Below are 24,632 nucleotides of genomic sequence, written 5' to 3' on the forward strand. Positions count from 1 at the left end.
AAATTTATGCTATTCGATCTCTGACCTTGACTTTGGTCCTCATGACCTGGGTTGTGTGCACTCTGAATGTTGTCTGGATGAGGTTAACAACTGATGCTAACTTGCATTATTTCATCACAGGCGGGCATCTTGGTAGAACCAACCACCTTCCGTAAGCCAGCTGGATGGCTTCCTCACATGAAGAATTCAATACCCCAAGTGAGGCTTGAACCAACATCGGTGAGGGGCAAGTGATTCGAAGTCAGCGACCTTAACCAATTGGCCACAGAGGCCCCCAATGAAGGTAACACATTTTCATTAAATGTTTTGTGCAATAATACATATAGCTGCTTACTATTTGCATTTTGGTCATGTACTTTTTCCACCAGAGGTATTTCTGATATTTTGGTCCCAGAGCTGCCAAGAAGTAGTACGTGTACATCATAAGGTGTATAAACGAGTTCAACAAAGAATGAAATGTTCCAAATCCACCTGAAAACAACAAAATCCACTCAAAGTAACTGTATTAAAATTAATAGGTAATTTCAACATAATTCTGTAAGCTATGAACCCTGAAATCAACATTGTACACCTGTAAGTATCTAAGATGCAAATACATAAGTAAAATTTTAAACAAAATGATATAATTACTCTATCATTTTTTACGTAAATCAATAAATATGGTAAACAAGAGGGCCATAATGGCCCTATATCGCTCACTAGAGTTTATCTGGCATACTGACCTAGTTTTTGATCCCAAATGACCCAGTTTCGAATTTAACCTAAAGATCATCAAAACGAACATTCTGACCAACTTTCATATAGACCGAGTCACAACTGTTGCCTTTTGAGTGTTCACAAACTTTTACTTTGATTTGACCATGTGACCTAGTTTTTGACCCCAAATGACCCAGATTAAAACTGGACCTAGAGATCATCAAGACAAACATTCTTCAATTCATAAAGATTGAGTCACAATCATGGCCTCTAGTGTGTTTACAAGCTTTTTCTTTGATCTGGCCTACTGACCTAGTTTCGAATTTGACCTAGAAATCATCAAGACAAACATTCTGACAAAGTTTCATAAATATTAGGTCATAACTGTAGACTCTAGGGTGTTCACAAGCTTTCCTTTGATCTGGCCTACTGACCTACTTTTTGACCCACATGACCAGATTCAAACTTGTCCTAGAGATCATCAAGACGAACATTCTGACCAAATTTCATAAAGATTGAGTCACAACTGTGGCCTCTCGAGTGTTCACAAGCTTTTCCTTTGATCTGGCCTACTGACCTAGTTTTTGACCCTATATGACCCAGTTTCAGAACTGTCCTAGAAATCATCAAGATAAACATTCTGACCAAGTTTCATAGAGATTGGGTCACAACTGTGGCCTCTAGAGTGTTCACAAGCTTTTTTTTGCTTTCTCCGGGTGACCTAGGTTTTGACCCAGCATGACAAATTCAAACATGACCTATAGATTATCAAGACAAACATTCTGATTAATTCTCATGAGTTTCAAACTTAAATTGTGGTCTCTAGAGTGTTGACAAGATTTTCCTTTGATCTGGCATAGTGACCTTGTTTTTGACCCCACATGACCAAGTTTCAAACTTGACTTAGAAATCATCAAGACAAATATTCTGACCAAGTTTCATAAAGACTGAGTCAAAATTGTGGCCTCTAAAGTGTTCACAAGCGTTTCCTTTGATTTGACTAGATGACCTAGTTTTTGACCCCACATGACCCAGAAATCATCAAGACAATCATTCTGACAAAGTTTCATAAATATTGGGTCACAACTGTGGCCTAAGAGTGTTCACAAGCTTTTCCTTTGATTTGGTCTACTGACCTAGTTTTTGACCCTACATGACCCAGTTTCAAACTTGACCTAGAAATCATCAAGACAAACATTCTGACCAAGTTTCATAAAGACAGTCAAAAATGTTGCCTCAAGTGTTCACAAGGTTTTCCTTTGATTTCACCGGATGACCTAGTTTTTGACCCCACATGACCCAGATTCGATCTTGACCTAGAAATCATCAAGACAATCATTCTGACCAAGTTTCATAAATATTGGGTCACAACTGCTGCCTCTAGAGTGTTCACAAGCTTTTCCTTTGATCTGGCCTACTGACCTAGTTTTTGACCCCACATGACCCAGTTTCGAACTTGACCTAGAGATCATCAAGACTAACATTCTGACAAAGTTTCATAAAAATTGGGTCACAAATGTGGCCTCTAGAGTGTTCACAAGGCAAATGTTGACGGACGACACACGTCGCATGATGCCGGACAATGACCGGTCACAATAGCTCACCTTGAGCACTTCGTGCTATGGTGAGCTAAAAATCTATCAATCAATCTAAACATATTCCTGATCTAAGTGTATTGCCATGCTCAACAATGTTATCATGAATGTCAAATTTAGATCGGGAAACTCTATGTGTAGCCTCTAGACATTGAACTGCACTCTGTGTAAAGTTTTATGAAGATTGCTTAAAAAATGTGATACCTTACATAATAACAATGTAAATTATGACCTGTGGTCAAACACAGTATGTATAAGCATTATGAGGATTGCTCCAGAATTGAGGTCTCCAATCTGTTATCACTAAAACTGCTGATGAATGATGGATAGAAGAAGCGTGATCACAACAGCTCACCCTTAAGCAATATGTGCTCATGTTAGCTAAATATATAGAATATGGACCATCCATCTATTCTTACAGCTCAACCCTGAACACCTTGTTTAAATAAGCTAAAAACAATGTGAAAGGTTTACCTGCTACAAAACGGACACCAAACCACCAAGACGCTGGCATTATTGCATGATGGAAGACATGTAAGAAAGAGCATTGGTTGAACTTCTTCCGAAGAACAAAAAATATCTGAAATAAGTTACCGTACAATGTTAGTTTGCTTCATCTGTCATGTATATACAATACACATCAGATAAGCATCATAATGGAAAACAGAATGAGTTTATCTAAATGTTTGTCAACAAGATATGTTTCTGACCTTCACATTACAAAGGAAACAACATGCTCAGTAGTTATGAGGAGTTTTATTCTTATTAAGAGAAATTCACAGTTGTGACACTGTACAATAGTCATGTACAAGAAAAACATCACTGAACATATCTACATTATCTTAAGTCAGGCTCCACAAATGAGGTTGGTAAATTATTGAATATGCAATACCTTAGTGTTACACTTGTAAATTCATCAGTATTGAAAACAAGAGGGCCATGATGGCCCTATATCGCTCACCTGTTATCACTGCACTTAAGGACAAGAAGGTCCTCAGAAAAAATATCTTAGTCCAAAGGACAGGAACAACAAAGGGAAGAAATTTAACCAAAAAGAAAAAAAAATTCTTACAAGGTATAGATATGTCAAAATACACCTAAAAATTGGAGGTACCATCCATGTTGTACCACAGAAAAGTGGTCTCAGTTTTTCCCTACGGCCAATAATAAAAAAGTTACTAAAAATAAGCTATTCATAGTAACGTAAAAGGGAAGTAATTAAAAAAAATCTATTGTAAGTGAACAAAAGAAGGATCTGCCAAATAAGTTTGAATAAAATCAAATCATAAATGAAGCTGCTATTGTGCAAACAAGGTCAAAATAGCTAATTTTGGCCCTTTCAGGGGCCATAACTCTGGAACCCATTACAGGATCTGGCCGGTTCAAGAAAGGAACCGAGATCTTATGGTGACACAAGTTTTGTGCAAGTTTGATTAAATTCAAATCATAAATGAAGCTGCTATTGTGCAGACAAGGTCAAAATAGCTAATTTTGGCCCTTTCAGGGGCCATAACTCTGGAACACATAAAGGAATCTGGCCAGTTCAAGACAGGAACCAAGATCTTATGGTGATACAAGTTGTGTGCCAGTTTGGTAAAAATCAAATCATAAATAAAGCTGTTATTGTGCAGACAAGGTCAAAATAGCTAATTTTGGCCCTTTCAGGGGCCATAACTCTGGAACCCATAATGGGATCTGGCCAGTTCAAGAAAGGAACCGAGATCTTATGGTGATACAAATTGTGTGCAAGTTTGGTTTAAATAAAATCATAAATGAAACCACTATCATGCAGACAAGAAATTGTTGACGCACGCACGAACGGACGGACTGACGATGGACGAAGGGTGATCACAAAAGCTGACAGGTGAGCTAACAAAAGCTGTCAGAGGACAGCAACGCTCTACTTTTCAACAGCCTTGTCAACTGAATGAATATTAAAGGTCAATCGCATTTAAACAACATTTAATGACATTTTTTACTTTTTGTATATTCTGGTAGAGAATTATTTAAGGAACAAAAAGACTGCTTACATAGATTTAGATTCCTATTTGAAATGTATATTTTATTATTTCTATAAAATTTTGTAATTACTCCCCTTTAATATGAAAGTATATAAAAAGCTGGGTATTTCTTTTTAATTTGATACAATGTCTAGTTTTACATTTGCATTTGATAGACATATCAACTATTGAACAATCTGAACCAAAATGCAAGTTTAAAAGCTGTGTGTAGCTTCTGAATTCATTTATTTCCAATCTATCTTGGTTGCGCAACCAAGATAGGCAAAGGGAGGTAATATTAATATTTCAAACTTGCGTTTCTAATGAATTCCATCTAAATACATAATATTTAATGCAAATATTTTACAAATATATTACAATATGTCTAATATTTATACATTTCCTTAGGCAAAGTACGTTTATCAAATTTATACTTATGATAAAATAACTCTATCTTGGTTGGGCAACCAGGATAGGAAAATGAAATTTTAAAAATACCTCCAGTGAAAATCTAATTTGTATTAATTGTTAAGTGAACATAAATGAGTGTAAATGATCAGATGCTAAAGTTTCGAACAAATCCGTTACATGGCCAAAATCTGATTATCCACCTTTAAAGTCCAAAAAGGGGCATAATTTTATAAAACTGCAATACAGGGTTAAAGGTCCATTACTAAAACCCGAACGAGTAGTATATGAAAACCAGAGTTTGTAGCTGAGCCTTCCTATTTACTGAAAATATGGCTCATTGCATCAGATCTGATCAAATAGTCATGAATATGTTCACGAATAACTAACAAACAAACAAAAAATGTTGCCTATGTCAAACCGAAAGTATGTTTTCCGACTGCTTACGAACCCGTCGAGCATCTTCGGATTTTTTCGGAAGAATCCTCCGAAACGAGGCTATAATTTATAAATAGATGCAAAATATATTATATGCCCAAACGATAACGTGATTTACAAACTTAGCACATGGAATTCAACAATTTTGTAACTCACAAAACCTTCATGAAAATCATTCTTATAATACAGGTAATAAACAGCTATACTACAAGTCTGCGGTAGGATAATTCAGGCCCTTCCCGAATAAAATGTTTTTACAACTTCGTCTGCAAACTTTTTCAGTTAATCTCTTTTCAGTATAGTTTTAAGAATATAAATGAATAACTGTCTGACGCTGCCGAAACAAAATGTGATTGAAATTTACCTAAATACACTGATTTATGTACATATGGCTACATTAATTTAATAAGATTTTTAGACATTAAACACATTGTCTTGGCCTAATATATGTCACTGTCAATTTTAAACATAAATTTTGTACATTTCATATTTTTCATGCAAGTCGTGTATAATTACCATCATGGAAATACAGTTATTTTGCCGCGCGTCTTTAAACGGATATTCGTTTGAAACAATTTTAAAATCACGTGATCCCGAAGAATTTCCGACCGATTACGGAAAAACGATAAACATGAAAGTAGGACAAAATGACCCCCCATGTCAGTCTAAGAAAATACAGAAACAATCATTTGTTTCTCTGTTCTTGTGTTGATTTCAAGGGAATATTGCACGGCTATCATAATATTTAGTACTATATTACAAAATGTGTAGTCTTTTTTTAAGATTTATGTCTATTCATTTATCTTTATTTTGCACCTTTAAGGAACCTGTACAATGCATGTCAGCTCATGAAAATGGACAATTGCATGAAGTTTCAATCCATTCCCATTAGTGCACTTACATACAAAACCTTAACCAAACATTTCTAGTACCGTATTTGTTTGTTTTGTTTTGGGTTTAACGCCGTTTTTCAACAGTATTTCAGTTATGTAATGGCGGGCAGTTCCTGGATTCTGTACCAGTACAAACCTGTTCTCCGCAAGTAACTGCCAACTTCCCCATATGAATCAGAGGTGGAGGACTAATAATTTCAGACACAATGTTGTTTATCAAATAGTCACGGAGAACACACGCCCCGCCCGAGGATCGAACTCGCGACCCCGCGATCCGTAGACCGACGCTCTACCTACTGAGCTAATAGCCAATAGTGAGTACTGAGATACCAGCTGCATACAAAACTTAACCAAAAACCAAAGTCGAAAAAGGAGCATAATTTTGTAGCAAGAGGGCCATGAAGGCCTTGTATCGCTCACCTGACCTACTGACCTAAAGATCATCAAGATTAACATTCTGACCAAGTTTCATTCAGATAAAGTCAAAAATGTGATTTCTAAAGTGTTAACTAGCTTTTTCTTTGATTTGATCCAGTGACCTAGTTTTTGACCCCACATGACCAAGATTCAAACCTGACCTAAAGATCATCAAGATTAACATTCTGATTAAGTTTCATGAAGATACAGTCATAAATGTGGCCTCTAGAGTGTTAACAAGCTTTCCCTTTGATTTGACCTAGTGACCTAGTTTTTGACCCCACCTGACCGAGATCTGAACTTGACCTATAGATCATCAAGATCAACATTCTGACAAAGTTTCATTAAGATATGGTCATAAATGTGGCCTCTACTGTGTTAACTAGCTTTTCCTTTGATTTGACCTGGTAACCTGGTTTTTGGTCCTACATGACCCAGATTCAAACTGGACCTTGAGACCATCAAGATTAACATTCTGACCAAGTTCCATGAAGATATAGTCATAAATGTGGCCTCTATAATGTTAACAAGCTTTTTCTTTGATCTGACCTGGTGACCTAGTTTTTGACCCCAGATGATCCAATATCTAACTCATCCAAGATTTTATTGAGAGTAACATTCTGACCAAGTTTCATTAAGATTAGTCCAAAATTGTGACCTCTAGAATGTTATCAAGCTTTTCTTTTGATTTGACCTGGTGACCTAGTTTTTGACCGCAGATGACCCAATATCGAACTCATCCAAGATTTTATTAAAAGTAACATTCTGACCAAGTTTCGTTAAGATTGGGCCAAAATTGTGACCTTTAGAGAGTTAACAAGCTTTTCCTTTGATTTGACCAGATGACCCAATATCAAACTCGTCCAAGATTTTACTGAGGGTAACATTCTGACATTCGTTAAGATTGGGCCAAAATTGTGACCTCCTGAGTGTTAACAGTCAAACTGTTGACGACGGACGACTGACGACGGACGACGGACACAGGGCAATCACAAAAGCTCAACTTAGAGCACTTTGTGCTCAGGTGAGCTAAAAAAGCAAAACAGTGTTAAGGAACCTTTGAAATGCATGTCAGATCATCACAGTTAACAAGTGTGTGAACTTTCAATTCATTCCCATTAGTAGATACTGAATTACCATCTTCATATAAAACCTTTACCAAAAAATTTTAAGTTGAAAAACGGCCATTAATTTGTAAAATAGCAAAATAGAGTTATGCAACCTGTGCAATATAAGTCAGTGAATAAGTGTGTGAAGTTTCAATCCATTCCCAGAAGTGGTTACTGAGATACCAGCTTACATACAAAAACTTAACAAAATCTGAAGGCGGACGCGGATGCCAATGCGGATGCCAACACGTGTGAGTCAAATAGCTCTACCTATTCTTTGAGCTAAAAATTTGGTAGCCACCCTTTACTGGAAGATCATTAGCGAACTTATCATGACCTAAACAAAATTTATGTTTTATTTAAGAAATAACATAAAAGCTGGAAATTTTTTTGCTATATCAAAACAATACAAAGAAGTTATATGCCTGCAGAATAATTTCACAAGGGTGCAGTGAATTACACACATGCATATTACCGATTTGTATTGTTAAGATATATGAAAACATTGATCAGCTATATATCATTCTGGTTCTGTCTTTTATGTATACAAGTACTGCAATACGGAAGCACTATCTCATGTATGGTGACAAATAAAATACATTTATGTCACCACAATGCGTGTGTAACAGTGCTAAAACATGATTAGTAACAAATTCAGTGAGTTATTCTGCGCACTTAAATATCAATACAGAGTGTATGAGTTAAGTGTAACACCATTCTGTTATATAGCTTTGATTATGAAGAGTCTTTTATACAAAATAGTATATCAAATGTGGTGGCATGCTTTCTTGGCAGCTGTATGGTGCCAAAAACCTGGTAATATGAGCTGCGCCATGAGAAAACCAATATATTGCATTTGCGACCAACATGGATCCAGACCAGTCTGCACATCCGCGCAGTCTGGTCAGGATTCATGCTGTTCCCTAACAGTTTCTCTAATTCCAATAGGGTTTGAAAGCGAACAGCATGGATCCTGACCAGACTGCGCGAATGCACTATGTTTGTTTTCTCATGGTGCGGCTCATATGATGTTTTAATGGAGACTGTGGTTTTTTAAAATACTGCATGCCAATCATACAATCACTGACTAAGATGCAAACATTTTACGTCTTTAAAACATATGCTACCCTGATCTTTAAAATGTCCATAGTCTTAAATAGCTATGTTTTGAATCATCTGTGTTGATGCTTTCCCCAGTATAGCATAAATAGCTCCAGCACCCAAACAAACACATACACAGTGACCAGATACCTATATATACACAGCAAACAGTATATAAAATATAGGGTATACTTACTGTATCAAAAAGTTCAATAAACTTGGAGAAATAAAACCACCAACAAACATTTACCATCTGAAATAAATATAAATAAAACATATGACTTATCTAATACCAAGGGAAGGTAATTTACAATGGTGTTAAAAAAAACTGTATTCTAATAATAAACCTAAAATCTCTGTGCCTTCAAAACCAGAGTTGTCACAGGAGTGACAAATTATACCCCCACAATCTGGCCTTGTCGAAGAACTAAGCCGATGTCAAAACCGAACTTGCTTGACCTTTGCCCTACTGACCTCAAAATCAACAGAGGTCATCTGCTGGTCATGATCAACCTCCCTATATAGTTTCATGATCCTTGGCCCAAGCGTTCTCAAGTTAATGTCCAAAAAAGGTTTAAATGTTCCGAGTCACTCTGACCTTTGACCTTTGCAACTCTAAATCAATAAGGGTCATCTGCTGGTCATGACCAACCTCCCTATTAAGTCTTGTAATCCTAGTCCCAAGCGTTCTGAAGTTATTGTTTGAAAACTGTTTAAATGTTTCGGGTCACTGTGACCTTGACCTGTGACCTACTGACCTCAAAATCAATAGGGGTCATCTGCTGGTCATAACCAACCTCCCTATCAAATTTCATGGTCCTAAGCCCAAGCGTTCTCAAGTTATCATCCGGAAACAGTTTAATTGTTCCGAGTCCCTGTGACCTTGACCTCTGACCTACTGATCTCAAAGTCGAACTTGACCTGTATTTCATGATGTTATGTTACACCTGTGTACCAAAATTTATGATACTAGGCCCAATCGTTCTCAAATTATCATCCGGAAACCGTTTAACTGTTCAGGCTCACTGTGACCTTGACCTTTGACCTACTGACCCCAAAGTTGAACTTGACCTGTATTTTCTGATGATACACCTGTGTACCAAAAATTATTTAAATTGGTCCAGCCTTTCATGAGTTATCATCGGGAAACTATGAATACCAACAGACGGACTGACCGCAAAACTCACTCCTATATACCCCCCACCAAACTTCATTTTGTGGGGGTATATTAAGCCATTTTTTTTTTTTAAAACATTTGTAAACCAGTCTCCACCACAGGATACTCATGCCGTCACTTACTGTCACTGAATGGTCACACGTTAATTGCTGACACTGTAAAATTATTTTATTCTTTTGCTGGTGGAGGAGGGGAGGAGTGGTGTGAAGTTTCAATTCAATATCTGCATTAGTTTTGGAAATAGTAACTTGCATGTAAAACTTAACCAGGATTTTCTAAGTCCCAAAATGGGGCATAATTTCACCAAAATACATGTCCGAGTTATAGGACTTGACCTAGTGAGGTTGGTAATTCATGTATAAAAAGGAAAAATAAGTTTCAAATTTAACAAGAGGGCCAAGATGGCCCTCGGTTGCTCACCTGTGTAACACACCATAACAGTGTTAACATGTTTTACCCAGTGATTACATGGAGACAAATATTATGACCAATTTTCAATAAGACTGGACCAAAAAACGTGGCATCTTGAGTATAAACAAGCATTTTCTTTGATTTGACCTAGTGACCTAATTTTTACCCCACATGACCCAGATACGAACTTGTCCAAGACTTCATGATAACAAAATTTATGAAGATAGAATCAAAAATGTGCCCCCAGGGTGTAAACAAGCTTATTCTTTGATTTGACCCGATGACCTAGTTTTTGATCCCATATGACCCAGATAAAAATTCAGAAGATATTTAATACAAACAAACATTCTGACCAAGTTCCATGCACATCAAATGAAAAAGAGTGTTAACGCGCTTTTCCTTTGATTTGACTGGGTGACCTAGATTCTGATCCCTTATGACCCAGTTTCAAACTTGACCTAGGAACCATCAATGGGACGGATGAAGGGCGATCACAAAAGCTCACCTTGTCACTACATGACAGGGGAGCTAAAAATACAATTTCCTACGACACTTGTATAATCTACCTCAGAACCAATTACACTTCACTTACTCATGAACACATTATCCATTAACATCTCTAATAACTGGTAGCTATAACACACTGCTTCCCTTAAACTGTGTTGACATTCAACTCAAATTGCATTTAAAATTCATATGCACAGAAAAAGGTATTTTCTAGCCATTTGCAAAATTCAACTGTACTAAAGTCTTACCCTCATGGCCTTGGGTGAGTTTGAGTAGTCGACCTCCTCACAGCCAAACGTATACCCTGTAAACCAACCAGCCATACCAAACTGAAAATCAGAAAGTCGTCAGTGACACATTGAACATTATATGAGCCATGCCATGAGAAAACCAACATAATGTGTTTGTGACCAGCATGGATCCAGACCAGCCTGCACATGCCCACAGTCTGGTCAGAATCCATGGTGTCCGCTAGTGGTTTCTCTAAATGCAATAGGCTTTGAAAGTGAACAGATACAAACCTCTACAGGCAGTATGTAGATACAAACCTCTACAAGCGGTATGTAGATACAAACCTCTACAAGCAGTATGTAGATACAAACCTCTAAAAGTAGTATGTAGATACAAACCTCTACAAGCGGTATGTAGATACAAACCTCTAAAAGTAGTATGTAGATAAAAACTTCTAAAAGTTGTATGTAGATACAAACCTCTAAAAGCAGTATGTAGATACAAACCTCTACAAGCAGTATGTAAATAGAAACCTCTAAAAGCGGTATGTAGATACAAACCTCTAAAAGTTGTATGTAGATACAAACCTCTAAAAGCAGTATGTAGATACAAACCTCTACAAGCAGTATGTAGATACAAACCTCTAAAAGTAGTATGTAGATACAAACCTCTAAAAGTAGTATGTAGATACAAACCTCTAAAAGCAGTATGTAGATACAAACCTCTACAAGCAGTATGTAGATACAAACCTCTAAAAGTTGTATGTAGATACAGCGGTATGTAGATACAAACCTCTAAAAGCGATATGTAGATACCAACCTCTAAAAGCGGTATGTAGATACAAACCTCTAAAAGCGGTATGTAGATACAAACCTCTACAAGCGGTATGTATATACAAACCTCTATGTAGATACAAACCTCTAAAAGCGGTATGTAGATACAAACCTCTACAAGCAGTATGTAGATACAAACCTCTACAAGCGGTATGTAGATACAAACCTCTACAAGCGGTATGTAGATACAAACCTCTAAAGGTAGTATGTAGATACAAACCTCAAAAGGTAGTATGTAGATACAAACCTCTACAAGTAGTATGTAGATACAAACCTCTACAACTAGTATGTAAATACAAACCTCTAAAAGCAGTATGTAGATGCAAACCTCTACATTCAGTATGTAGATACAAACCTCTAAAAGCAGTATGTAGATACATGTACAAACCTCTAAAAGTAGTATGCAGATACAAACCTATACAAGCAGTATGTAGATACAGTAAACCTCACTTATAAGGAACTCGGATATAAGGAACACTCGGTTATAAGGAACAGTTTTCAATTCCCCGATCTAATTCCTTCTTTATTCAATGTAAAAATCCTCGGTTATAGGGAACTCGGTTATAAGGAACACTCAGTTATAAGGAACACATTTTCCTGTCCCAAAGTATGAAATTCAATGGAAAACCCCTCGGTTATAGTGAACAGACAAAAAGAATATAAATTATCAAAAACAGGAGAATCGCTGATGATGTCAGAGTAACATTGGAACATTCACGCACATAAACACATTATTTCATTACTATGATCTATAGTTTGTTAATTCACGGATACGATAAAAAGACAATATATAATATCATCATTAATATTTACCGAATACTAGACAATTATGTATTATACTTCGGCCTTTAAAGTATACTCGTAGAAAACACACTTGTGCTGTTTAGTTTATACCCCTACATTTGTAGAGACTCGCAAAAAGTATTATAATCAACATAACCAAATAAGACAACATGCTTATTTCTGCGTATTTGAACGCATACATTTTGAAAAAGGACGATAGAAAATCCCAAACGCGATTCCCCGAGACGCATATTTTTTTGCCATGTGCGTGCTTGCTCAATACACAATGAATTTCAACTGCGCCTGTCAATCAAAAGGCGGAGTTTACGATGACTCTTTTTGCTCCTGGCCAATCACAGATCCATGTTTTCCAATAGGCGAATGGTCGATTAAGGTACATGTAGTATATTGTGTGTTTACGTAATCATCAACATGAGACAAACCACTCTTATTATGTCACCAATAATTTTGTTTTTAACACGCAGCCTACTTAGGAGATTTGAATCTGACACTAATCGCGATAACTGGATTAAATGATGATTGAAATTAGAATGTTTGCAGGCCAGTCACAGGACTTGATTGTGTTGTTTTTCATAGCCGTTCCCAAATCAATTAAACAATAATTGGCTCACACTGTTTACAAAATGGATGCGATATGAAATATATCGTTTTGCTAAATCCTCTACAAAGTAGTATATATGGATACAAACCTTTTTTAAGCAATATGTGGATATAAAAATCTCGACAAACCAGTATGTGAACACAATCCTGTAAACAGTAAAATGTGGATAAAAAACCTCTACAAAGCAGTATGTGTATACAAACCTGTATAAGGCGTTATGTGGATACATACCTCTACAAAGCAGTATGTGGACAGGCCGACCATGAGAAAATTGAACACAAGAAGAATATTTCTCATCTCAACTGGTTTTCTGTCTTTCATAATTGTTGGACCCAGCTTAATGAAGACAACATAAGCAATACATATCACAATGCTGGGTACCGGTGATGACATCATAAACCAATCATCAACACGAGGATCTGAACAACAGAAAATAAAATTTGCCATTTCTTTGATGAAATCTATTTCACGTGTCTAGATATTATTATGCTATTAATCTAAATTGGAATGGCTACTTATCATAAAATATATTACCAGTGACAAAACTGACCTTAAAGGGCTGAAGATAACTTCATCAAAATGCAACTCAACCTGAAAATGGCAAGAATTATATACAAAACTAGCAATGGTACTGAGCATCCCTATAAAATCTGACCGAGATCCTACCAATAATTGTGGACAAACTTCTTCAACTGACCTCAATATGGAAAGACATTACAACTTGGAAGAGGAGGAAAATCTTTCTATTATTCCATAGAAGAAAATCATAGAGACAAAGAGTTAAAACTGTTATTGGTTTACCTTTCAATGCCCAAATTTCATCATAAAACTCAACCGCTCTTGTATATAGCTCCCCCATCTTTATCAGATACTCCTGTAAATGAAAGCACTTAATTAATATTGGTTATACCAATGCAGATCGTTTAGTCCAAAGCTTGTTCTTTATTCTCTTAACTTCAGGTCAAAAACAGCCCCTTAACCTGGATTGTGATAAATTTATGAAGATAATATTTAAAACAATTTGACTGAATATACTAGCTGAGTAGATCACAAACAAAGTTTTATATACATAGTGAAATTCAAATACAGGTTTTATATCATATATCATTTCATCGCTGAACATGCAACATAGAGGCCCTGCATGTATGTTTTTAGATATCATTGAGTCTAATGTACAAAATTTCAAGTGACAGTGAACTATGTTTAACATATATGTATGTATTTACATCCATTTTCCATGTTTTGCAATGTTATGAGGATTTCCTAGGATGGAAATTACTAGTAAATATGGTTTGAATTTTTGCCACTGGGAAATACTGGCCAACTTGGTGATCTTTACTGCTAAAACCCTTTGAAAATTTTGTCAGTAAAACTAACTTTTTGATCCTTTCATTTCTCGTGTTTTTAATGTTTTTTAAAGTTAATAGGCATGTTTCTTATATCAGTTTACTTGTAAACAATAATAAAATTCATTAAAATCATTACTCAATAATCATGCAATTGCCATGGTTATCACCTAATCATCAAAGTTTATTTTGAAAACTATGTTTTATAGAGCTCTAACTTAGCTCCATCCTTTAGATCAGAAAGACAGGCAAGAGCAATTCGTTCAACCTTTTACTTGTTTTTATATCTAATATTTATGTATGCCACTGGACATCAAAATTTTGCGTACAAAGGAACTGAAGGTGAATTTCAAGGGCACTGTGTTGAATATGTATGGTATCTGAGATGCAGCAATCTATAAAAACCCGGTGATTTAATATTTCAAGAATGACTTGAACTGATACAGACTTCAGCTAATAAATTAATTTGCAAAAGTACTTGTCACATGCTTAACTAAATCCATTACATAGTTTGTTTACTACTGTTGGGTTGTAAAACCACAGCTGTTAATCTGATGACTTGTATTTCATAGCTCTGTTTTGATCTGGAAGCAAATGCTGGCACTTAGAACAGGTCAAGTCTATCATATATACGTGTCATAATACTTAAAACCAAAAAACATGAGTTTGGAGGCTGTGCATGAAAAACAGATTGACCTGCAGGACTATAGCAGCGTTGGCCTGCTGTATGAGATGTCCAAGACAAGTGTTTCCTTACGTCACTCATAATCAATATTCATGTAGTTTGACACCTTCTGGCACTGAAACATGGTGTTTCCATTTTCAGCAGCTTGCTTTACAGAACTTGTGTCAGTGTGTCGCCTGATCCAATGTTGATTGTTCAATCTAGACGCTGATGTAGGAGAGGCAGTGCTATAAGGACAGGACCGCATAAGGCGACCAGTGGCATTAGACTTGAAACAGCACCTTTGGGATGGATGGGGTCGGGTCTCTGGACGCCAAAATCTGGATTGACGCTCAAGCCTTAAAGATAGCTGCTGCAGTAGATTGGGTGTTGTTGGTCCTTGTGGGTGAATGAGTAGCCCGAGTTTCCTGATTTGATACCAAGCACACATGTGAAGCATTACCATTACCCATAATGCCTTCATATGTTTGAATGATTCCAACAGCTTGGTCAACAGTTCTACAGTTCTTTTCAATGCATTTAAAAAGTTCTGGATATATGGTTTAACAATAACTTAGAAAAATATAACAGACCCTTACAATCACTGCTGAGCCAAGCAGAAATCTACAGTTATGGTGTGTTTATATGATTTTGTTGCAACTAAAGCCCATGTACTGACGAGGTAGCAAAGTTAATATCTATGTTAAAATCACATAACTATATATCTACTAGGGGTGTGTACTTGTTCTCAAATAAATCAAGTTTACTGTTATCCCAACAGCCCGTTGTTACATAACTGAAATACCAAAATTTGAATATCAGCCTAACTGGTAAATATTGCTATATCTGGCAAACAAAAGTGTTCAATTAAATTAATTCATTAATAATCGGTTGAATGTTATTTATTTTCATACTTGTTTATTCAAATATCTATGTCTTTAAAGTGACTGTTTTACTTAAAATTCTTATGCTCTTTTGAAAAATAAAGAACTACCATTAATCAGATGTTGTAAAGCTGGTTCCTGGTTAACAGAAACTTGTTTAGTAATGACTAATTAGTTGCAGACAGGGAAACCACAAAAAATTGCAATCTGGTGTACATGTGTTATAGACTCATAGCGCGAGAACGATAAGAAGAAGAGACTCATAGCTGTCATTTGTGACAGTTGACTGGTTAACTGTACCTGTAACATAATCTAGCATACAGCAAGGAAGTACAGATATTTCAGTCTTTCTCTGGCTGACAGAAACAGTGACTGTAGAAAACCATTAAATGAATTCAGTCATTTTTCAAAAAAGATATTACCAAATGTCTGCATGATCATGATGACAATACCTGCTGAATATAACATCTTTCAGTTCTCATGCAATTCATTTACGTCAATGTTCAGTGGATGTTTGTAAAAATTGACAAAATTTTACACTTGCGTTGGTCATAAACGATCTTTGCTATGTAAATTCCATGTTTAAAAGCTTCTACAAATAAAATACAACAACATATGAGTAACTCTAAGTTATAACAAATACTTTTGATTTACAAAAGCTTCTTTTACCTGGCATACATCATGCAAACAAAATTTGACTTTGTTACAAATAATATACAAATTGCTTTATTTTGAGAGGATCGGAATTCTTTGGTATTTTGGTCAAAAATATATGTAAGGGGAGTAACTCCATTATCAATTTTTACAAACTCATTTCTCAGAAATGAACGATAACATGTAAATGAGCTACTAGGGAACTGAAAGACATATTTAGTGGGTCTATTCTCGATATATCGACATTATAGGATAAATCCCGTTTTCCGGTATTAGCCACCAATAAACACCCATTCTCGGTTTTACGGTGAGGGGGGTATCGGCGATTACGCTATATAGCGGTAGTGTTTAGATTATCCTTTTTTCAAGGTATAAACAAAGAAAATGAATAAAAAAGTATTGCAGATTATCATAAAACATTGTTGTAATTAAGATGTAGCAAAAATATCCTCAAAGTTTACTTTATTTTTTTCAACTTTTATTTTTTATTCTATACTGCCGCTTCCGTGGCTCGATACCAAAGGCAGGGCCTCCGCTGTCGATCGCCAATGTCGCCATTTGCGATCATTTTAAGAATTTGACGCTAAATTTTGCAAACTGGCGAAAATAAGTGACGCATAGTTTTTTTCTCGGCATTTGTTTTTTCCATAGTTATATAAGTGGCCCAAGAATTGGTTCCCAATACACGTGTTTACCTAGGCACTGGCAGCGAATAAAATTGATAACCAGTCTAGGTGGTGTATTTGACAATTCGACTATTGAAGTTGGTTGACACTTTGAGAAGACAATTGCATAATAATGTGTGAATTGATGGTTAATCAGTAATCAAAACATCTGCCAGCTTGTATGTTTGAACTCTGCTGAGAATTCATTAAAATTAACGCTGAATACGGTGTACTTTATGTGTTGCGATTTTTACAAAAAAGATTGACATGTTTGTGGCATGCAGTTGTATGACTGAGGAATTTTTAATAAGTACGAAAGATACGTTTAATTTGTTACTTTTTGCAAATGTAGCGAACCCCCTCGTCGAGCCTTGGCCTGTTAGCTCTAGAAAGGTTGCTACGTGAGTTCGCCTGGGCCCGGCTTTTGGCAAATACCGAAAGTGTTTTTCATATATAATCTAATTTATGGGTAAATATAACGGAGGCAATTTTAAAGTTTAACTGTAACTTTTATTAACTATAAAAGAACACTAGCATGGCATTACATAATGTACGTATTAATACATAGCGTAAAAACGAAAGTATAATGATATGCTATAAAGACAATTTCTATAGCAGTAAAATGTTATCTGTGCATCGCGTTTAGTCCGTAATTGTAAAATTTAAGCACCATAAATATCTTTAGCTTGTCCTTTAATCACACACTTCAGCTTAAAGAAAACACACACTATTTTATAACACTTCTTAGAAATAAGTAACACCTGAAATCAGCACTAGGAACACAGGGATAAAACTCCCCGGAATATGAAATTCACTAAGTATTACTCGTCAGCTAATAAATACACTGTAAGGAATCAAGTTAAATAAACTATCACTGTTCAGTGGTAAAGATATAATACTCCGAACGTTGCTTTTAATATTGAAGTACGTAAATATGTGAATTTGGTATTGTTTACCAAATAGTATCACTGCTGCTTAAACATAATAGACCACTACGCGTATCTAACACAACGATTTAAAATTACAAGTCCATAATAAAGTTTACATTGTAACACACCGTTGGTATTTGGTATCGCAGGTATCGGATACCAATTATACCAATTGGTATCAACGATAGATAACCTGATTATTAAAATTTACGATCACTAGATAAACACATATAGCGCGACTTCCATTGTAAACACAAATTCTATGATATTTTACACTGTAACTCACTGTTGGTATTTATGCCAAATGGTATATACCAATAGATCTATTGGTATTTATAATTAGTGTTATTTCTAGAGCTCAAAAAGGGCAGGGTGCTGCCAAAAAGGGGCAGGGTGCTGTCCGAAAGGGGCAGGGTGCTCTTTTAGACGTGAAAGTTACCATATATATATAGCAGTAGTTGCATTTCTAGATGTCTATATTGTTTATATGTATTCCATTTATCTTTATTGCACACTTAAAAGAAATGTCACAGAATAAAGTGGTAAATCTTCCCAAAACCAGTAACAAAGTTTACAATGGCTTTTTACTTACTTTATAGTTTAGGTTAAACCATTCAAGCCTTTCTCTTAAAAAATGTCACCAAGAATGTCAACTTATTCATATGAATATGAAATAGTGGATGGCCTTAATATAAGCTTAATCTTGAAACCAAGATTATGTTGTAAACAACATAGTTAAAGGCCTGTTTCAGGTCACATTGTAAACTAATAATTATCAAAAGTCATGTTGTACTGATCAGGTCTTTCATCAATATTTCATTAACAGGAAAGTGCTATTACAGTCAGGTTAAAGTTTACTAAAACGCATATCCAAAATATACTATCCGGATACTGGTACACTTTTGGAATGTTGTCTGAAAGTAGTTTTTACTCAGTTTACATGACCCACTAGGGTAAACCAGAGATAGTTCCTCAAATTTTGATGTTTCTCATCATAAAAAATACCCCGACTGTCAGCTTTTTTGAAGGAAATATGGAAAAATTGCATACGACATCGGGAGTAATAAGACTCGTGAACGGACATCCTAAACTATCTTTTACTTTCGATATTCATTAAAATTTGTGCATTTTCTAGTTTAAATTATAGTAGAATCAAACTGCATTGATATTATACTTGTTATTATACTAAACAACGGTATAATTTAGATTTTGCACAAAGAAATCTAGGGCACTTTTCACGTGCTCAGTAATCAGCTGGCCACTTACGCACGCCTTTTTGACATTTCACAGGATCCATACTCTTTATCAATTAGTTTTAACACTTCATTGATTCTCATTACCTGTGTGCACTTGCCGTGACGTAATTTGCTGTTCAAAAAATCGTCGAGGCATGTCAACAGAGAAATTGGCGGGATTTAGCAGAAGATCAAAGGTAAGAGGGCACATTTTAAGGGCAGCGTGGCGGCAGTAAAAAAGGGCAGGGCGGGGCGCCCCGCTGCGTCGCTCTAGAAATAACACTAATAATGTTTAACACTGAATACCAATTCAAGGATATTATAATACTATAAGTAATCTTATGAAGTTTGATAGATGAGTATGTACGGTAAAGAACACGGACCCGTATTGGTATACGATACCAATTGGTATACGATGATGCTGGAGATGGAAACAAGGAAAACCAATTCCACACATTATTTATTTTAAGAATATTACCTCTTCTTTGTTCATGGTTGTATACCAGATTTGGTTTTCTGAACTAGATGGTAGATTTTAAATTGGCATTGGTATTGATACCAGTTGGTATATTTAACATATAATTTTACGTTGGTAGTGTTGGTAGGCATACCGCACGAATACCGTCTTTGTTTGGTATTGTTTTGAATTTCGCGCCGTTCCCACTTTTATACTCCGATACTTGTGACGTCACGTCTCGTGAGAGTGAAGCGCAGTAATGGCGGCTCCAAAACCAGGAAGTGACTTGAAATTACACTTTTATTTAACGATTTTAAGCAACAAACACATTATGAAGAGATATTTCGGGAATATTTCGTAAGTAAATCACATTTATTATCGATATTTATCGGTTGAAAGAAGCGTAAATCAGTTGAATAGCGGAAATCTAGCATTTACGCTTGAAATAAATACTGCCAATTTCAAGCACAAACTTCCATGAATATTTTGATCGCGGACGACGATGTACAGTAAAAATTAAATCTGTAATCAAAAGTATGCATATCTATGTACATCATATTACAAATAAAATGAGTGAATTTACATTTAGAAACAAATATCAACAACAACAAGTGCTATTTTCAACATGGGTGGGGGAACATAAACATTACATAAAGTACAGCTATTAAAGAGGGTAGGACTAGAATGAAATAACGGATCGTTACACAAATATATTAGATAATTTTGTAATTCCTCAGTTTTCAAAAAAGATTTAAACGGTGGACCCGAAAACAAAAACACAACAGCCTCAATTTGTATCCTGGACCTGGTTAATTTCTTTGAAATGTTCAGAAACTGGAAGATATCACTTGCTACCATGGCTTCTTAAAAATCATTAGATGAGTGTTCAACTCGACCTTCTAAAATAGAAAAAAATCCGAATTTTCCTTTCCGAAAAGGCAGTGGCTAGGGTTACGGTACCGTAATCCTAGCCTCCGATTCTAGGATTATGGAAGTTCCGTATTTCTAGACAACGCTATGAGAATAGACTAGGATTACGGAAGTATTTAAGAGGAATCAAATATATATGTTAGGACATGCATAAATGATGTTGTAAACTTACTTATTTCACTTAAATTAGCGACTTTTTATGCCTGTCGTATTATTTCGTGTTATCGATCCGCCATTTTGGGTTAGTAAAAGAAGAAAGAGAAAAGAAAACAAAATAGAGAAAAACAATTAACAAGAGAGCCATAATGGCCCTATATCGCTCACCTCTTATCATTGCACTTCAGGCCAGGAAGATCAAAAAATCATAAAGATCAATCAAAAGAATCATGAGTAAATATAGTTGAAATTTTCTTAAAGGTACAGATATGTCAAAATACACCTAAAAATTGTAGGTACCATCCATGTTGTACCAAAGAAAAGTGGTCTCGGTTTTTCCCTATGGCCAATAATAAAGAAGTTACTAAATAAGCTATTTATAGTAACATAAAATAAAGTAACCCCTGGGGCTGGGTCAATTTGACCTTAGGGGGGTCAAGATTTGAAAACAAGAGCTGTCGGAGGACAGCAACGCTTGACTATTTAACAGCCTTGTTGCTTGAATGAACAAGAAAGTCGAAAAAGGGGCATAATTTAGTAAACAAGAGCTGTCTCCATAGGATGACACATGCCCCCGATGGCACTTTAAATGAATAGTTATGGCCGATGATCAAGTTTAGGACCTTTGACCTACGGAGCTGGGTCTTGCGCGCGACACGTCGTCTTACTGTGTCACACATTTATGCGTAGTTATTTTAAAATCCATGCATGAATGACAAAGATATGGACCGGACACGCCCATCAATGCACTATCCCTTAATGTCTAAGTGTGACCTTGACCTTTGAGATACGGACCTGGGTCTTGCGCGCGACCCTTCGTCTTACTGTGGTACACATTCATGCCAAGTTATTTGAAAATCCATCCATCGATGACAAAGATATGGACCGGACACGCCCATCAATGCACTATCCCTTAATGTCTAAGTGTGACCTTGACCTTTGAGCTACGGACCTGGGTCTTGCGCGTGACACATCGTCTTACTGTGGTACACATTCATGCCAAGTTATTTGAAAATCCATCCATCGATGACAAAGATATGGACCGGACACGCCCATCAATGCAATAACCTTTAATGTCTAAGTGTGACCTTGACCTTTGAGCTACGTACCTGGGTCTTGCGCGCGACACGTCATCTTACTGTGGTACACATTCATGCCAAGTTATTTGAAAATCCATCCATCGATGACAAAGATATGGACCGGACACGAAAAATGCGGACAGACCGACAGACTGACAGACCGACAGACAGACGGTTCAAAAACTATATGCCTCCCTTCGGGGGCATAAAAAGTAAAATAGGGTTATGGAACCTGCATAGTGCTTATCAGCTCATGACAGTGGACAAGTGTATGAAGTTTCAATCCATTCCCATTAGTGGGTACTGAGATACCAGCTTACATATAAGAACTTAACCCAAAAACTCCTAAGTTCAAAAAGGGGCATAATTTTGTAAAATGCAAAGTTGAGTTATTGACCCTTTGCACTGCATGTCATATCATGACAGTGAACTAGTGTTTGAAGTTTCAATCCTTTCCCATTAGTGGATACTGAGATACCAGCTTACATACAAAAACTTAACCAAAAATTTCTTTGCTGAAAAAGGGGCATAATTTTGTAAAAAAGCAAAATAAAGTTATGGGACCTGCTTTGTGCATGTCAGATCATGACAGTGAACAAGTGTGTGAAGTTTCAATCCATTCCCATTAGTGAGTACTGAGATACCAGCTTACATACAAAACCTTTAAAAAATTCTAAGTCGTAAAAGGGGCATAATTTTGTAAAAAAGCAAAATAGAGTTATTGAACCTGTGCAATGTAAGTCAGTTTATCACAGTAAATAAGTGTGTGAAGTTTCAATCCATTCCCACAAGTGGTTACTGAGATACCAGCTTACATACAAAACCTTAACCAAAAATTTTTAAGTCAAAAAAGGGGCATAATTTTGTAAAAAAGCAAAACAGAGTTATGGAACCTGTGCAATGTATGTCAGTTTATCACAGTGAATAAGTGTGTGAAGTTTCAATCCATTCCCATAAGTGGTTGCTGAGATACCAGCTTACATACAAAAACTTAACCAAATCGGGACGCGGACGCGGACGCCGACGCATGGGCGAGTCCAATAGCTCTACTATTCTATGAATAGTTGAGCTAAAAATTTTGTAGAGGTCCACTAGGCAATGCTATATGTCAAATATCTAAGCTCTTCTGGTTTATTTTTAGAAAATTTTGAAGATTTGTACAATCAAGTAACCCCATGGGGGTCAATTTGACCCCGGGGGTCATGATTTGAACAAATTTTGTAGAGGTCTACTAGGCAATGCTACATGTGAAATGTCTAAGCTCTAGGCCCTCTGGTTTATTTTTAGAAAATTTTTGAAGATTTTCCTATGTAAAATAAAGTGACCCCTGGGGTCATGATTTGAACAACTTTAGTAGAGGTTCACTAGGCAATGCTACATGTCAAATATCTAAGCTCTAGGGCTTCTGGTTTTTGAGAAGAAGATTTTTTAAGATTTTCCTATGTAAAATCAAGTGACCCCTGGGACGGGGTCAATTTTGACCCCGGGGGTCATGATTTGAACAAATTTAGTAGAGGTCCACTAGGCAATGCTATATGTCAAATATCTAAGCTCTAGGCCTTCTGGTTTATTTTTAGAAAATTTTTGAAGATTCCCCTATGTAAAATCAAGTGACCCCTGGGGCGGGGTCAAATTTGACCCCGGGGTCATGATTTGAACAAACTTGATAGAGGTCCACTAGCCAATGCTTCACACCAAACATCTAACTTCTAGGGCTTCTGGTTTTTGAGAAGAAGACTTTTTAGATTTTCCTATGTAAAATCAAGTGATCCCTGGGGCGGGGTAAATTTTGACCCTTGGGTCATGATTTGAATAAAATTGGTAGAGGTCCACTAGGCAATGCTTCACACCAAATATCTAAGCTCTAGGGCTTCTGGTTTTTGAACAGAAGATTTTTAAAGTTTTTCCTTTCGGTTGCCATGGCAACCAGAGTTCTGCATGGAATTCAATTCTTTGAAAAATTTTGAAAGGGGGCCATCCAAGGATCATTCCTGTGAAGTTTGGTGAAATTCTGCCCAATGGTTTTCAAGGAGAAGATGTTTTTACAAATTGTTGGCGCACGACGGACGATGGACATCAAGCGGTCACAATAGCTCACCTTGTCACTTCATGACAGGTGAGCTAAAAATGAAAGAAAAAAAATTGCAAAATCATGACTATGAAATAATAAAGTACTCTAAACAAAAACAAAAACAAAATTACAACAATATTTAAAAAAAAAGAACGATTATTTTTTATGGAAATTGAAAAGAAATGGGCCATGAACTGAGCACCTCCTCGTGATGTGGCCAATTATGTAAACAATGAAACATTACTATTTTCATTAAGAATATTTTAACTTTTATCATTCATAATCATTCATCAACAGCTCATAAATAATTGTCCACCTATATTTTACTAACCCAAAATGGC

The 24,632-nt window shown here is 36.1% G+C and overlaps 1 protein-coding gene across 1 annotated transcript in view; it reads right to left on the reverse strand.

Moving 5' to 3' along the window:
* Positions 1–24,632, reverse strand: part of LOC123525221 (elongation of very long chain fatty acids protein 7-like) — a 38,850-nt gene that overhangs the window by 13,063 nt on the left and 1,155 nt on the right. Inside the window, exons 2-7 of the mRNA XM_053538061.1 lie at positions 14,023–14,095; positions 13,453–13,640; positions 11,001–11,081; positions 8,854–8,910; positions 2,766–2,871; positions 335–471 (exon numbers count right to left, since the gene is read on the reverse strand). Of these exons, the coding sequence (XP_053394036.1) occupies positions 335–471; positions 2,766–2,871; positions 8,854–8,910; positions 11,001–11,081; positions 13,453–13,640; positions 14,023–14,080 (627 nt within the window). The 5' untranslated portion in view covers positions 14,081–14,095. The remainder of the gene's footprint in view (positions 1–334; positions 472–2,765; positions 2,872–8,853; positions 8,911–11,000; positions 11,082–13,452; positions 13,641–14,022; positions 14,096–24,632) is intronic.

This window comes from Mercenaria mercenaria, chromosome 3 (genome assembly GCF_021730395.1).
Source record: "Mercenaria mercenaria strain notata chromosome 3, MADL_Memer_1, whole genome shotgun sequence".
In the NCBI taxonomy this organism is placed as follows: domain Eukaryota; kingdom Metazoa; phylum Mollusca; class Bivalvia; order Venerida; family Veneridae; genus Mercenaria; species Mercenaria mercenaria.